The sequence below is a fragment of the Erythranthe guttata genome, chromosome 1 (genome assembly GCF_056151865.1).
Source record: "Erythranthe guttata isolate IM_541 chromosome 1, IM_541, whole genome shotgun sequence".
Lineage (NCBI taxonomy): Eukaryota > Viridiplantae > Streptophyta > Magnoliopsida > Lamiales > Phrymaceae > Erythranthe > Erythranthe guttata.
The window spans coordinates 3,657,207-3,669,727 of NC_142533.1; the positions used below are offsets into that span (position 1 = coordinate 3,657,207).

The window sequence follows — 12,521 nt, forward strand, 5'->3', positions numbered from 1 at the left end:
AAACATTGAATAAGTGCAGAACAGAAACAACAAAGAGATGAGAAGTGAATTTCAATTTGCATTTCAAATATCTAAAGAAAATCAGCATTAGTAGCTACTCTCGATTAAGTCCAACTGCAACCCTAAATCAGACAATTGAAAAAAAAAAAAAAAAAAAAAAAAAAAAAAAAACCCAAATCTACTACATGTTCAACATGATCCCAGTTGAACAATTGTTCAGAAAATCACTTGATATATCTAATTAATTGTCCTTGTTCATAAGGGCTGCAGCTGCTTCTTCTTCTGCAACAACTTTCTTGTTGTACTCTTCCAATTCTTTCTTGTACACCTCCATTGCTTCTGCAGCTTTACTATTCCAAACTTGTTTATCTTCTTCACTCATTTCCTTCCACTTTAGCGAAATCAGAGCACTGACGGTCGAATTGTTCGTCCCGGGTCGCTCTTCCGCTAAATTCTTCCTCGTCTCTTTGCTGTTTTTTATAAACATAGATCAATTAATCCTTGATTTGATCAATGTACTTAACACATTCTGTATATAAAAATTCAATCTTTAATCAAAACAAACCTGAAAATAAGGAATGAAGAAGCAGGTTTCTTTGGTTTGTTGGGATCAGTTATCTTCTTTTCCTTCTTCTGCTTTTGTAGGGTCTCTTTGGTTTTCTGCATTTTTTAAGACACTAAATTACAATTCTTGAAATCTTGAAAGAAAATATCATTAAAAAGAAAAGGGTTAGAGATTTTCGGACAACCTTAATCATGGTTTCTGTTTTTTCCTTCTTTTTGAGCAACTGCATAGCTTCTTGCTTCTGAAGTTTCATTAGCTCCTCCTCTTCTTTCTTCATGTCTGCGGTTTCTTCGTCTTTCTTCTGCTTGTACGCTTCCATTTCTCTCGCGTACTGCTCTTTGTTTTTCATTGCCCTCTGTACAATTCAAGCAAAATTTCCCATATTCAGAAACCAACATTCATTTGTTATAATAAACAATGAAATTGCAGACGACAGACACTACAAAGGAATCAAAAACCGACCTTTTCGTACGGCGATTTTTGTTTGTCCGTCATGTTCTTCCACTCCTCGCCTGTGATTTTCGCAATCTTTTTTCACAAAATAAAACCCAAATTAAGCCCCAAACTGTTGTGATTTAGTCCCAATTTTGGAAATCGGTAAGCATAATATTATGTTCTAATCTTACCTCAACAACATTCTTGTTCTCCGCAACAAGTGCAGCTCTTCGCTCGTTCGAGAAAATGAAATAGGCCGACATTGGTTGCTTCGGTTTCAAGGGATCTTTCTCCTTCCTATAACATATATATAACCCAATAAGAAACACAAATATGCGTAGTAATCGAAGAACATAACTAATTCAACTGAATTATTACTTTGCTTTCTTGGTATCCTTCTTGTCTGCCTCCTGTAAGAACTGCAGATACTGTTCGAGCAACTCCATAGCAGTCTTCTGCTTGTGCTCATCCTCAAATAGCCTCATTGCTTCGTGCTCGCGCTTCTCGTTTCCAACGATTTTCAAATAGGCTTCTTTCTCAGCTTGGTATTTCTCTTCATATGGCTTTTTTTCTTCTGCAGTGACTGTTTTCCATTTTGTTGCTATCAAATTCGACATCTCCTTGAAATCGGCATCAGGATTCGCTTTCTTCACCTAATAAAACATCAGAACCCCAACGAAAACACAGATCAGCCAAACATGGTCAAGAGATTTTTATTTATTTATTCTAATGAAACTATATATATCTATATATGTATATATATATATCATATATATATATATACCTCATTCCACTGGTCTTTGCACCACAATACATATGGAGGGGATGGCTTTTTAGTGGAATTCTTCTTTTTGTCTTTCTTATCTTGCTCTTGGTCTTTCACCGAGAGACCAAATGGAAATGTCTGTATAATAAAAATATTTATTCACCATTAAAATAACATATACGAGTTTCAGATTTGCCCTAAAAAACCATATATCAGTTAATTAGGCTATTAAACTTCACACACAGATATGAAAGGGGTCTAGGGCACAAACAAAAATTAATTATTTTGCGCAAAAAAATAATTAAAAATTGATTTATGAAAAATTGAAGGAGAACTAACCACTGTGGGTTTGAATTCCTTCATCTTCTGCAATTTCTTGAGTTCGATTTTGAGTTTCTCCTGTTCGCGGTCCCGAGTCTCGATTTCTTCCTCCTTCTGCTTTAGGGTTTCCTCTCTGGCCTTCAACGCCTCCTCCGTCTGCTCCTTCTCGATCTTCAATTTCTCGAGCTGCTCTTGCATTTCCTGCAATTCCTTCTCGAAGGAAGATACCTCGGGGGCCTGTTGCTGCTGCTTCTTCCCCTTCGCAGCACCTTTTTTAGTTTTCTTCGACAGGCTCTCGTGATTCTCCTTTCCAGCGATGGCTTCCGGCAGTAGGGCGGCGGCGGCGGGGGAGGATTCGGCTAGGGTTTCGGCCACTATGTTGGCCTCGTTCGTCGATGCGGTTTTCTGCTTCAGTGCTTTTCTGGATCTCGCCTTTTTCGTTGGTGCTGGGTCGGCTACATTGGGCATTTCAGCGATGGCGGCCATTTTTCCCCCCTTTTCTTTTTATCTGATTCAGAGAGAGATTTTAATTAATTTGATTTTTTGAAATTGTGATTTGAGAAGAGGAGGAGAGGAATCTATATATAGTGGGAGGCGGGCTAACGGTCGGATATTTTTAAATTTTGAATTCATTTTTCGAATAGTGCTTTGGTTTTACCGTTGGGGAAAAATTAAAATTAATTGCTTTACTAGAATTGATAGAATTTCATTTATGGAAAAAAAGAAATTAAATAATTATTGTTTGATCCTCTTGCAAAATTAACAAATAACAATCAACACCCATAAAATTAACAAATAACAATCAACACCAAAAGGTCCAAAACTTACAGTTTTATAAATGTGTGTGATGGGCTCACGCCCAAATGCTCGTATTGACAAACCAATTGAGGCATACAAAATCTATTAAACAAGCCTAAATTTGTTTACTAAAAAAAAAAGCCTAAATTTGTCTACGGTGCATACTGACCATAATCTAAACAGTTAGATTGAAATTCACTCATGTTAAGTGGTTGTCTCCATATAAATACCCGAAAATTTTATAATTAAAGGTCTGCATTTCACAACTCCCGAGTAGTTTTCTGAATTCTTCTATTGTACAAAGCTGACTCGAGCTTCAAAGGGTTTTCGCCGGGACCAAGCTATATTGCCATAACGACTGACTCGAGCTTCAAAGGGTTTTCGCCGGGACCAAGCCATATTGCCAAAACGACTTCTTGTGACGCATGTGGTGCCTAAGCGAGGAATCAAGAGTACAAGGAAGGAAGTGCAAGACATAATGGCGTGGAATCAAACCACATCAATGTTATTTGTAACTTTTGTTAGTTTCAATTAAGTGACTTTCACTAGCGCCTCAATCATAAAGAAGTAAAAACATTTGACTGCTACCGGAAAAACGGACATAGGATAGATAAACTCACCAGCAAGAACATCTGAATTTGCTTATATTTGTCTGTACAAATTTAAATTGAAAAAAAAAAGTTTAGAGAGAAAAAATTCTGATAAGAAAAATCTGAATTTTTTTTCTCAACCATTGAGCAACATTTCCATCAACAGATCATTCCAAGAATCGATTGGACCAGGCAAACACCAATGCAAGCAATCATTAATCACAGTCGCGTTCTTATCTTCAGCAAACGGCTGATAAAATCTATACGGGCCCGGGTGCCCGTCGGGCCTCAACAAAGACATGGGATTCACATCAAACAGCCTCAAACTCACTCCATTTTCCGAAGCTTTAAACGAAGCCTTCTCAAATTCATCTAATTCGATCTCCCTCAAAATCCTAACCAATTCATTCAACTCGAATTCCCCTTTTTTCGAAGGAAATTTTCTCTTACAACTCCCACCACTAAACCACTCCCCACCTTCAAAGTGATCCGGAGTTGAAGTTCTGTAAAAGATCACACCTTTAGTGCTCGATTTTGTAGTAATGTAGTTGAATACGTTTCTCATTACTTTTCTGTATGCGAAGTTGAATCCTAGGTCGGTGAAGTTCTTGGCTTGGGGGCAATGGTGGCAACCTAATATAGTGTCGTTTTCGTAATATATTGCGGTTTTGATGAACCATTTGCCAACAGAGAATATTGTGTAGTCGAAGGTGTTGTATTGCTCAGTCCAATTCTTATCGAGTATGTCGAGATGGAGTTTGATTTCCGATGAGGAAACTCCGTTCATGTCTTCGAAAATTTCGGCTTTGGCGAGAAATGGGGCCCACAGAACTGATACGGTGAAGTTGTGGGAGGGGAAGAACCAGCGGCGGGATTTGTAGCTCTCGTCGTGGTAAACTTCCTTCGCCTTTTCGACCTGAGCGGAATAAGATCGTAATTTTAGTTGATTTTCATTCGGAAAAAAATAAAAATAAAAATAAAAATTCAATCTTGATCACTTATATATATTTTTGAAGTTCTAGTCTTGACTCAAAACTTGGATTGACTCGGGTTCGAGAATACGAACGGGAAAACCTAGTACGAGTGATAATTGTACGACCTCGTAAACATTTCCATGACCAATCAAAACAAGAAAGAAGCCAGTGTCCAATGAAATAAACCAACAATCAAAATAAAAAAGAATTGACATAAAAAAACCGCGTAAATATGATTGAAAGGGGAATAACTAAAATCCATCTGAAATGTAATTGAAGTCGAATAAATATATATATCTACATGGACAGAAACATGAAAACCCATGAAACAGCACAATAGATTATGTGTATCAAGAAGATCATCGTACGGCAAGTAAAAGGTATAAAAAACGATATGGGTGTTAATCTTTTCACAAGAAAAAAAGTCAACATAAACGATATGTGGACATAAATTTCTCGATCCATAGTCAACACTAAAGCCCCTCGCTATCTTCATATCCGAATTTAAGATAAATTGATGGCACAAACAAAAATATGAAATATGGCAGCGAATCAACATAGCAAGTCGTATTTACCGTAGAGAGCACGCAAAGGAACGATTGGACGTGGTTTCTCGATATCGAATCACCAATAAAGCCCCAACTTTTATTCCTCACGAACTCTAGAAACTTCTTAGGGTCAACTCTGGTCAAGTCGCAACCGTGTGGCTTCCATCGCCAGTAAAGATAATCCGTGTCCGGCCGCCCGTTCTTCATACAGTTCTGGTGGGTTTCAATGTGGCTGCAACTCGTGTTTGTGTAGAAAGGTCCCGCCTCGTCAGGAACCCAATCCCCCCTAAATATATTACACTTCCCTTCACTTTCGAAAGATTCTTCTCTCTCGTTTTCTGCAACTAATTTTAATTACATCATCAACAAATAGCATAATATTACAACTTCCTGCAATAAGTCCTAACAACAACACAACTGTAAATTCTGTCCCAATTTCCGACAATAATTTGTAATCACATCAACAAATACCATCATTTTACAGACAATTCTTGCAATGAATTCCACACCATTCAACACAACTATAAATTCTTACACAAAAAAACAATGAAGTAGTTACTATTAAACCCTACAAAAATACACAATGCAAATTCAAAATCTCAAACAAATTTTTCCCCACAATTCTTGCAAACACCAACCCAGCACCGAATATAAAGAACAGTAAATATAGAGAAAAAAATAAGGGAGAAAAGATCTGACCTTGTGGAGGAATCTGATCTGAATTTTGCTGAGAAACGATTGAATTAACAGGGGATTCAGAAATATGAGGGTTTTGAAGAAAAGGGGTGTCTGAAATTGGGGGAAAATCAGAGGATCTGTTGAAAAGAAGGGTAAATGCGAGACCCACTAAAAGAACAGAGACACCCAGCTTGATTACCAAGTAGTTGTTCTTGTGAAGGGGCCTCCACCATGACTTCCAATTGTACGCCATTTTCTTCACCATTCTCTCTCTAGCTGTGAGCTTCTTTCTCTCTCTCTCTCACTAAGACTAGTTGAACCACTGTGTCTGGAATTATATATATATATATATGTATATATATACAAGAGTTGTTGGTTTTCAGTGTGACAAGATTCTCTTGCAATTCTTTTATTGAGTAAACTGCAAAAAGTACCCCTGTGAAATTTCAAACTAGCAAAAACCCCCCTATGATAAATAAACTAGCAAAAACCCCCCTATGAAAATTTGTTAAAGGCAAAAACCCCCCTAGTGCATTTTCGTGTTGCACACTCGCCGAGTGTGCAGCTGGTGACGAATTTTTAGATCTGAAATTACATAATTACCCCCCAAATTTTATTAATATGTAATTTCATGATTTTTCCGGAAATTCCTACACAAACCTTAATCTCCATCTTCCCGACTTCAATTCGACCAGCGTCCTCCCACTACCGCAGCACAGCCTCCACCGTCGGCTGCTCTGCTGTGCTGCTCTACCATAGCCGTCGCGTAAGTCCAGGCTCGATCATGAGGACGAACAAGGGCGCTGACGATCGGAGGAGCTTCCGGAAATTTGGGGACCTGGGAAGCAGTTAATCTTTTAATCGACTCTGATTTAGAAGCCCTCTTCGGCGGCGGCGGCAATTGGAGCCTAGCGGAGCCCTACAACCCCGATTACAAACTGGCGTTCGAGTCTTTCTTCACCACATATCACATCTGCGTTCGTGTTCAACGGATTTTGTGGATTTTTTTTTTTTTTTTTGTGTGTTGTTGCTAGGTTTGCAGAAACAAAGCTAGCTTCTTTCCCACTGTTTTTAATGTTTGTTTTGTTTTGTTTTGGATCTTGAAAAAAAAATAGATAGAATTTTCTAGTTTGTTTTTGCTGGTTGGGATTGAATAATTAAGTGGGAAGACGATGGTGGTGGTGTTGGAGATGGCATCGGGATTCAAATCGTTGAAGATGATGATGATTCGATTTATCTTTTTATTTTTATTTTTTTTATTTTTTTATTTTCTTGATTTTTTCTGATTATTAAAAATTAGGTATGCAAATTAAATGGAAATATTATATTTTAAAAAAAATCGTCAATAAACATATACATAATATTGTAATTTTTTTTTCTCTTGCACAATTTAGTGTAGGAATAATTTAAAAGTTGTAAAGAAATTATATGATAATTTAAAAAATAAAAAAACCCCTTTCCATTTTTTTAATTACAAGATATAACAAAAATAATTTTTTTTATCAGTAATAAAAAATAAAATAGTTAGAACATTAGAAAATAAGAATTGAAATATCTCATTTGTGCTTTTTTTAATACTATAAAAATAGATATTTCACAGGGTTTTTTTGTCAATTTACACAAGGTCAGCCTTTAAATTGGTGGTGGGTCAAGTGTGCTATTTAAAAAAAAACACATGGGGGTTTTTGCTAGTTTATTTATCACAGGGGGGTTTTTGCTAGTTTGAGATTACACAGGGGTACCTTTTGCAATTTACTCTTCTTTTATTCGCCGTGGAATATAATACTTTGTTTATATGTTGAAGCACCCCGGGGAGATTTACCGACAACGGAAGACGGGTGCTTTTTGTTTTCATTTTGGGCAAATTAAGGTCAACCCTGATCTAAGTTCAAATTATGAAAATACCCCTCAAGTTTGGGTAATTACAATTATTCCTCAACTATGAATTTTCTTATACGTCCATCCTTATGGTGCCAAATTTAATGAAATATTCTTCAGTTTTTACCCGTTTTATCCTGTTCGAACTCCATATTTTGAAACAAGATGATCATAAAATGTGTCTTGTTGTAAATACCAAATTATGGTACATCAGAAACTGCATTTTTGCCCAAAATGAATACAAATTAGAGAACACTCCACTGAATCTAGAAGATTCTCTTGAATTTGATACCATATGTGTGAACTTGTAAGAAAATTCATAGTTGAGGGGAGTTGATGTAATACCCAAAAATGAGAGGTTTTCGCAATTTAACCTTTCCAGGGGGTGTGGCTGTAATTTACCCTTTTGACTTCAAATATGTTATAACATACTGAAAAAATATTGTAATAATCTTTGGTAACAAAACTCTGAAACAGTTACTTTTACAGTAGAAACAATTAACACACAAAAAGGAAAATTTAAAAATCCCACACTTTATGCTATCTGCTATTACCAAAAAGTCCCTACAGATGATATTTTCACAATCCAACGTTTGCAATACTGACAAACCAACTTCAAACCAATCCAACGTTTGCTGTACAATTCTTACCAACAGCATCTACAACAATGAATAATTTCCTCCAAAAAAAATAAAAAAATAAAAAAAATGAAAAAAATATGCAATAGAAATGGCAAGTATATTTGGAGCATCAAGTAGCTACATGTCTTCTTCCACCTCTTTTTATCAAAATCATTTCTCGAAGATCTTCATATCGATTCTGATGATAGTCGATCGAAACACACAGCTGTCTTATAGCCTCCCGTTTCTCTTCACACAGCCTCAAGATTCCGTTATCTTTCTCCTTCATCTCTCTCTCCAATTCCCTCATCTTTTCTCCACGCTTTTCCGCACTTTGAGTCAAGCTTTTGATTTCATCTTCACCCTTTTTAACTACATTCTCCAGTTCAGTAATCTTCACAGTCAACTTCAACCCCTTTTCCTTCTCGTCTTTCAATTGCTGAATCAAACCGGAAATTTCATCCTTCAAGGATCTTTTCTCAGCATTAGTTCCAACAATCCAATTTCTCGTAAATTTAAGCTCGTTCATGATTTCGTAAACCCGAGACTCCAAGTGACCGTAATCCTCCTCAAATTTCATACCAAATGTATCCATCCCCGTCAATGTGCTGTTTACCTTCTCCGAAATTTCTGCTGCCACATTCGCCTGAGCTTCTTTATAAGCAGCATTCATCCTGGACAATACAGCAATCTTCTCTTCGAGCAGCTTTTGATCGTACTGCAACTTCTCCACTCTCCTGAGCTGGCACTCTTCATTCTCGCCCAATAACTGTTCGGTTATGCGCAGCTTCTGACTTGTTAAACGTTGCTTGACTTCAGTGGTTCTCATATTATCGACCAATCTACTGACTTCGTCAACTTTCATCTCTAGATCTGTTTTCAGTTCGTCTATATTATCTTCCAGTTGATAAATTTCCTGATTTTTCGCATCGATGTCTTTCTGGAACTGATCTGTCATCTCGTTTATCTTATTTTCTGATGATTTGACCTGTTCTGTTAAGGCAGCTATTTGGATGGAGGCATTGCTCCGAACTTCCTCCATTTCTTTCTCGATAGCAACAAAATCATCTCTTTTCTCTGCAAGCGACTTTTCAAGTTCGGAAATCTTGTTCTCTAGTCCACACTTCTCCTCCCTCAACTGATTTACCTCGGTAATTTTGCTACTCATTTGATCTTCCAGTTCCTTGTCCTTCGCATTGATTTGATCGACCAAGTCTTCGATTTTAGTCGAGGCCTCATTCTCCTTGTGTAGTATTTGCAGTTCTAAATCCTTTATACGAGCTGAAGCTTCTTCTTTGTAAGCCTCGTGTATCTCTAGGTGACGTGAGAGCTCTATTTCCTTCTCAGCCAATTCTTCACTTAATCGCCTGGATTCAGTTACAAGATCACGATTCTTGTTTTCAGCTAGTTCAATCTCATTCTCAAGATGTGAGATTTTCGAGGAGAATTTGAAATTCTCCTCTTCTGCAGTCTTTTGCATCTGACTCAGCTTCACAACTTCGTTCTTTAATGACTCGTAATCCTGCTTTAAAGTAGACAACAGCCCATTTACCGATTCCAATTCCAGATGCAGGTTTTTCTTCTCGTGTTGCAACTCACTGTTAATGGTTCTCAATTCTTCAGCATTGAAAAAGACCGCCTCCTTGTCAGCAATTAAACTTTCTCTCTCTTTCTCCACGTCTTCAAGCCTCTGATTCAACTCAGCTTGTACCTTTCGTAAACTTCCCAGCTCTATATTTATTTCAGCATTTTCAGCCAAAAGCTTCGATTTCTCTTCGTTCGATTTTTCTCCTTCAGCTTGATATTCCAGATATAGAGCTTCCTTTTCATCTTCAGTAGCTGCCAACTTTCTCTTCAAGTCACCAACCTCCAAAAGTGCCATTTCCAGCTCCTGCTTTACGACAGCTGTATCCGTCTCGAAATTAATTTTAACTTTACCATTTTTTTTGCCCTTTTTATTCGACGATTCATCGGAGTCCGAGGAATCTGAGCTGGACGAAGAGGAACTGTTCTTATGATATCCATGAGCTTTCTTTCTCAACTCTTCTGTCAGATTTTCGTAACTAGCATAAAGAGACTGGTAATGATTGTTAAATTCCTCGATCAAATCTACTACAACCGGATCTTTCCTATTATTACCATCTCCCTCTTTAAGAATATTTAAGATTTTCTCCACTTTACCATCAATTTCTGCAGTTAATACGTCACCAATTAGATGTCGAAAAACGCAATCTCCGAGAAAAAACTATATTACATTTCTTGATATTTACGGAATAGTACCTGTTTTGGTTCCCTTGAGCTCGTTGGCTTTTTCAGGATCAATGTGATGCACAAAAGAGGATTTAAATGACTTGCGCCACTTCTTGTGCTTCGGCATTTTCTTCCTTGATTCCTCAGAAGAAAGCTGTCTTCATTTTTCAGAGTGAACCTGAACTCTGGTACAAAATACAATTTGATGAGGAGAATTCAGAATTCCTAACTAAATTATTTACCGCATAAAAAAGGAATTAAATAGATGTGACAAGGAGATGATGAATCACCACATCACTCATTGAATCAGCTGTCAAGTTGAAGTTTGAAACAATCAATTTTTCTATGAAATAATTTTATGATGAGAACTTTGATTTAAAAATGGTGGTGGTCCACTTTGAACAAACCTGGTCATCAAGAAAATCTCATAAATGGCACAAACGGCTGATATTTTTTATAATTTAAAATTTAAAAAAAATATAAAAAAATTGGCGGAATAAACAATTATTTCAATGCTTCATTAAACAAAAATTAAAAAAAAAACACCACAATGTGCAGTACAGCTAGGCCAACACTAAAAATAATGATTTGTTGTGCAAAAAAAGGTCAGGGACAGCTAATTAGGCTGGGCGTTTCAATTTATGCGTTAATGTTGACACTTTTCGAAGAAAATGACAGTTAATTTTTCTTAATTAATTCACCACATATTTAATTTAAATAATTATTTTTTGGAAATAATAGCGATAATCATCATAATTAACGCCATTGCAATACTCCTAGCAGGCTTGTTTGGTTTAACATTTAAACAGAGCACGAATCTGCAACTAAAATTACCCAAAAACCTTAGAGTAAAAGAAAAAGGGGGAGAAAAAACCCTTGAAATCACTCAATTAACCTAAATCGGTTCTTCTTCTTCTCTGTGAAAAAAAATGATTTAACAGTACGATCATATTTTTTAGAAAATTTGAAAAATCACGATAACAGTCGACAGATGAAGAACACAGTAACCACCAAACTCAAAATTTAAAGCAACACAAGCAAAATCGATTGCACAATGAAGCTGTTCGGCACGAAGATCATAATCGAATAGCAACAAAAAATCAAGCGAGAATCTCTGCGGAGTACCGAATAATTAACCAAACAACCAAAATGAAGAAAAAAGTCAATGAATTTCAGCAATGAAGGAGGAAGTAATCACCTTTGGAAGCAGAATTCAGTGCTCGCGGTATCAGCAGAAACCAACACCAGTAACCACCAAAAAATTATTTTAGAGAGAGAAAGAGGAGAGAGAGAGAGAGCGCGAATGTTCAACTAAGAGAGAGAGAGAGAGAGAATCTAATTATAAATGGTGATTATAAAAATAAATATCTGCGTATAGAGGCGAACCGCTCACGCCGACTACTACAGCAATTGATGGAGATACGTAGAGAGAGAGAGAGAGAGAGAGATGGCATTTGTGGACAATTTTCCTTTTTTAGTGCCGTTGATTTTGGTTAAATTTCGGAAATGCCATTTCTGTTTTTTTTTTTTGGGGTCATTAGCAATAAACCCCTCATATAGATAATAAATGGTGATATGTCCAACCCTTAAATCTTTCTTTGTGATAACCCCCTAGAATTTGTATTTCCAATTCTATCCTTATGTCAATTAACATAATTAGTCTCAATTATTCCTTTTTTCACTCTTTCCATAACAATAATCTAATTCCTAAAAATCTACTTCCAAATTTCTAAAAATTTGCTACCAAATCAAAAAATAGGATTTTTTTTTTGTATTATTTTCGGATTTTATAGCCACTTTTTTATTATTTATTATTTTTTAATATTTTTTTAATAAAAAAATATATTTTTTTAAGTTTTTTTTAAACAAAAATTTGATTTTTTTTTCTCCACAGATTTACAACTCCGAATATGACTATAGTTGAATATGGCTATTATGTGACTACGCTGTTTATAATAATGTAATTAACATATTGTAGAAGCATAATTATTAATATAACAGTAAGAATATGACTAGTGACTACTATGTGAATGTGACTGTGCTTTGTAAAACATTATAATTAACAGACAGTAGAAACATGAATATGACTATTATGTGA

The 12,521-nt window shown here is 36.2% G+C and overlaps 2 protein-coding genes across 4 annotated transcripts; both read right to left on the reverse strand.

The window, feature by feature from the left end:
- Positions 1-38: 38 nt before the first annotated feature.
- Positions 39-11,720, reverse strand: LOC105973751 (uncharacterized). The gene is made up of 12 exons (XM_088820564.1): positions 11,622-11,720; positions 10,454-10,608; positions 8,316-10,363; positions 6,385-6,513; positions 2,106-2,591; positions 1,785-1,904; positions 1,379-1,653; positions 1,192-1,297; positions 1,028-1,093; positions 750-920; positions 566-660; positions 39-470 (listed from the first exon to the last, which is right to left on the reverse strand). Exons 2-12 carry the CDS (start codon positions 10,548-10,550, stop codon positions 242-244), a joined length of 3,822 nt encoding a protein of 1,273 aa, XP_088676690.1. The 5' UTR covers positions 10,551-10,608; positions 11,622-11,720; the 3' UTR covers positions 39-241.
- On the reverse strand, positions 3,468-7,556 carry LOC105973809 (protein trichome birefringence-like 24). Of its 3 annotated transcripts, XM_088817548.1 has the most exons (4): positions 7,432-7,556; positions 5,697-6,081; positions 5,025-5,335; positions 3,468-4,391 (listed from the first exon to the last, which is right to left on the reverse strand). In XM_088817548.1, the coding sequence occupies exons 2-4, from the start codon at positions 5,938-5,940 to the stop codon at positions 3,612-3,614; spliced, it is 1,335 nt and encodes a 444-aa protein (XP_088673674.1). In that variant the 5' UTR covers positions 5,941-6,081; positions 7,432-7,556; the 3' UTR covers positions 3,468-3,611. The 3 variants fall into 3 exon arrangements, with proteins under 3 accessions (XP_088673674.1, XP_012854316.2, XP_012854315.2); XM_012998862.2 differs by lacking the exon at positions 7,432-7,556 and having other exon boundaries at positions 5,697-6,089; XM_012998861.2 differs by lacking the exon at positions 7,432-7,556 and having other exon boundaries at positions 5,025-5,341; positions 5,697-6,028.
- Positions 11,721-12,521: the final 801 nt, after the last annotated feature.

What these genes read in the sequence shown, in the direction of transcription:
- LOC105973751 (XM_088820564.1), bottom strand. Translation starts at nt 10,550, where the DNA reads ATGCCGAAGCACAAGAAGTGGCGCAAGTCATTTAAATCCTCTTTTGTG. An exon ending in AAGGATACCAAGAAAGCAAA is followed by an intron (nt 1,298 to 1,378) that starts GTAATAATTCAG and finishes TATATGTTATAG; the next exon opens with GAAGGAGAAAGATCCCTTGA. An exon ending in AAAAATCGCCGTACGAAAAG is followed by an intron (nt 921 to 1,027) that starts GTCGGTTTTTGA and finishes TGAATTGTACAG; the next exon opens with AGGGCAATGAAAAACAAAGA.
- LOC105973809 (XM_012998861.2), bottom strand. Translation starts at nt 5,940, where the DNA reads ATGGTGAAGAAAATGGCGTACAATTGGAAGTCATGGTGGAGGCCCCTT. An exon ending in AGATCAGATTCCTCCACAAG is followed by an intron (nt 5,342 to 5,696) that starts GTCAGATCTTTT and finishes AATTAAAATTAG; the next exon opens with TTGCAGAAAACGAGAGAGAA. An exon ending in TCCTTTGCGTGCTCTCTACG is followed by an intron (nt 4,392 to 5,024) that starts GTAAATACGACT and finishes TATTCCGCTCAG; the next exon opens with GTCGAAAAGGCGAAGGAAGT.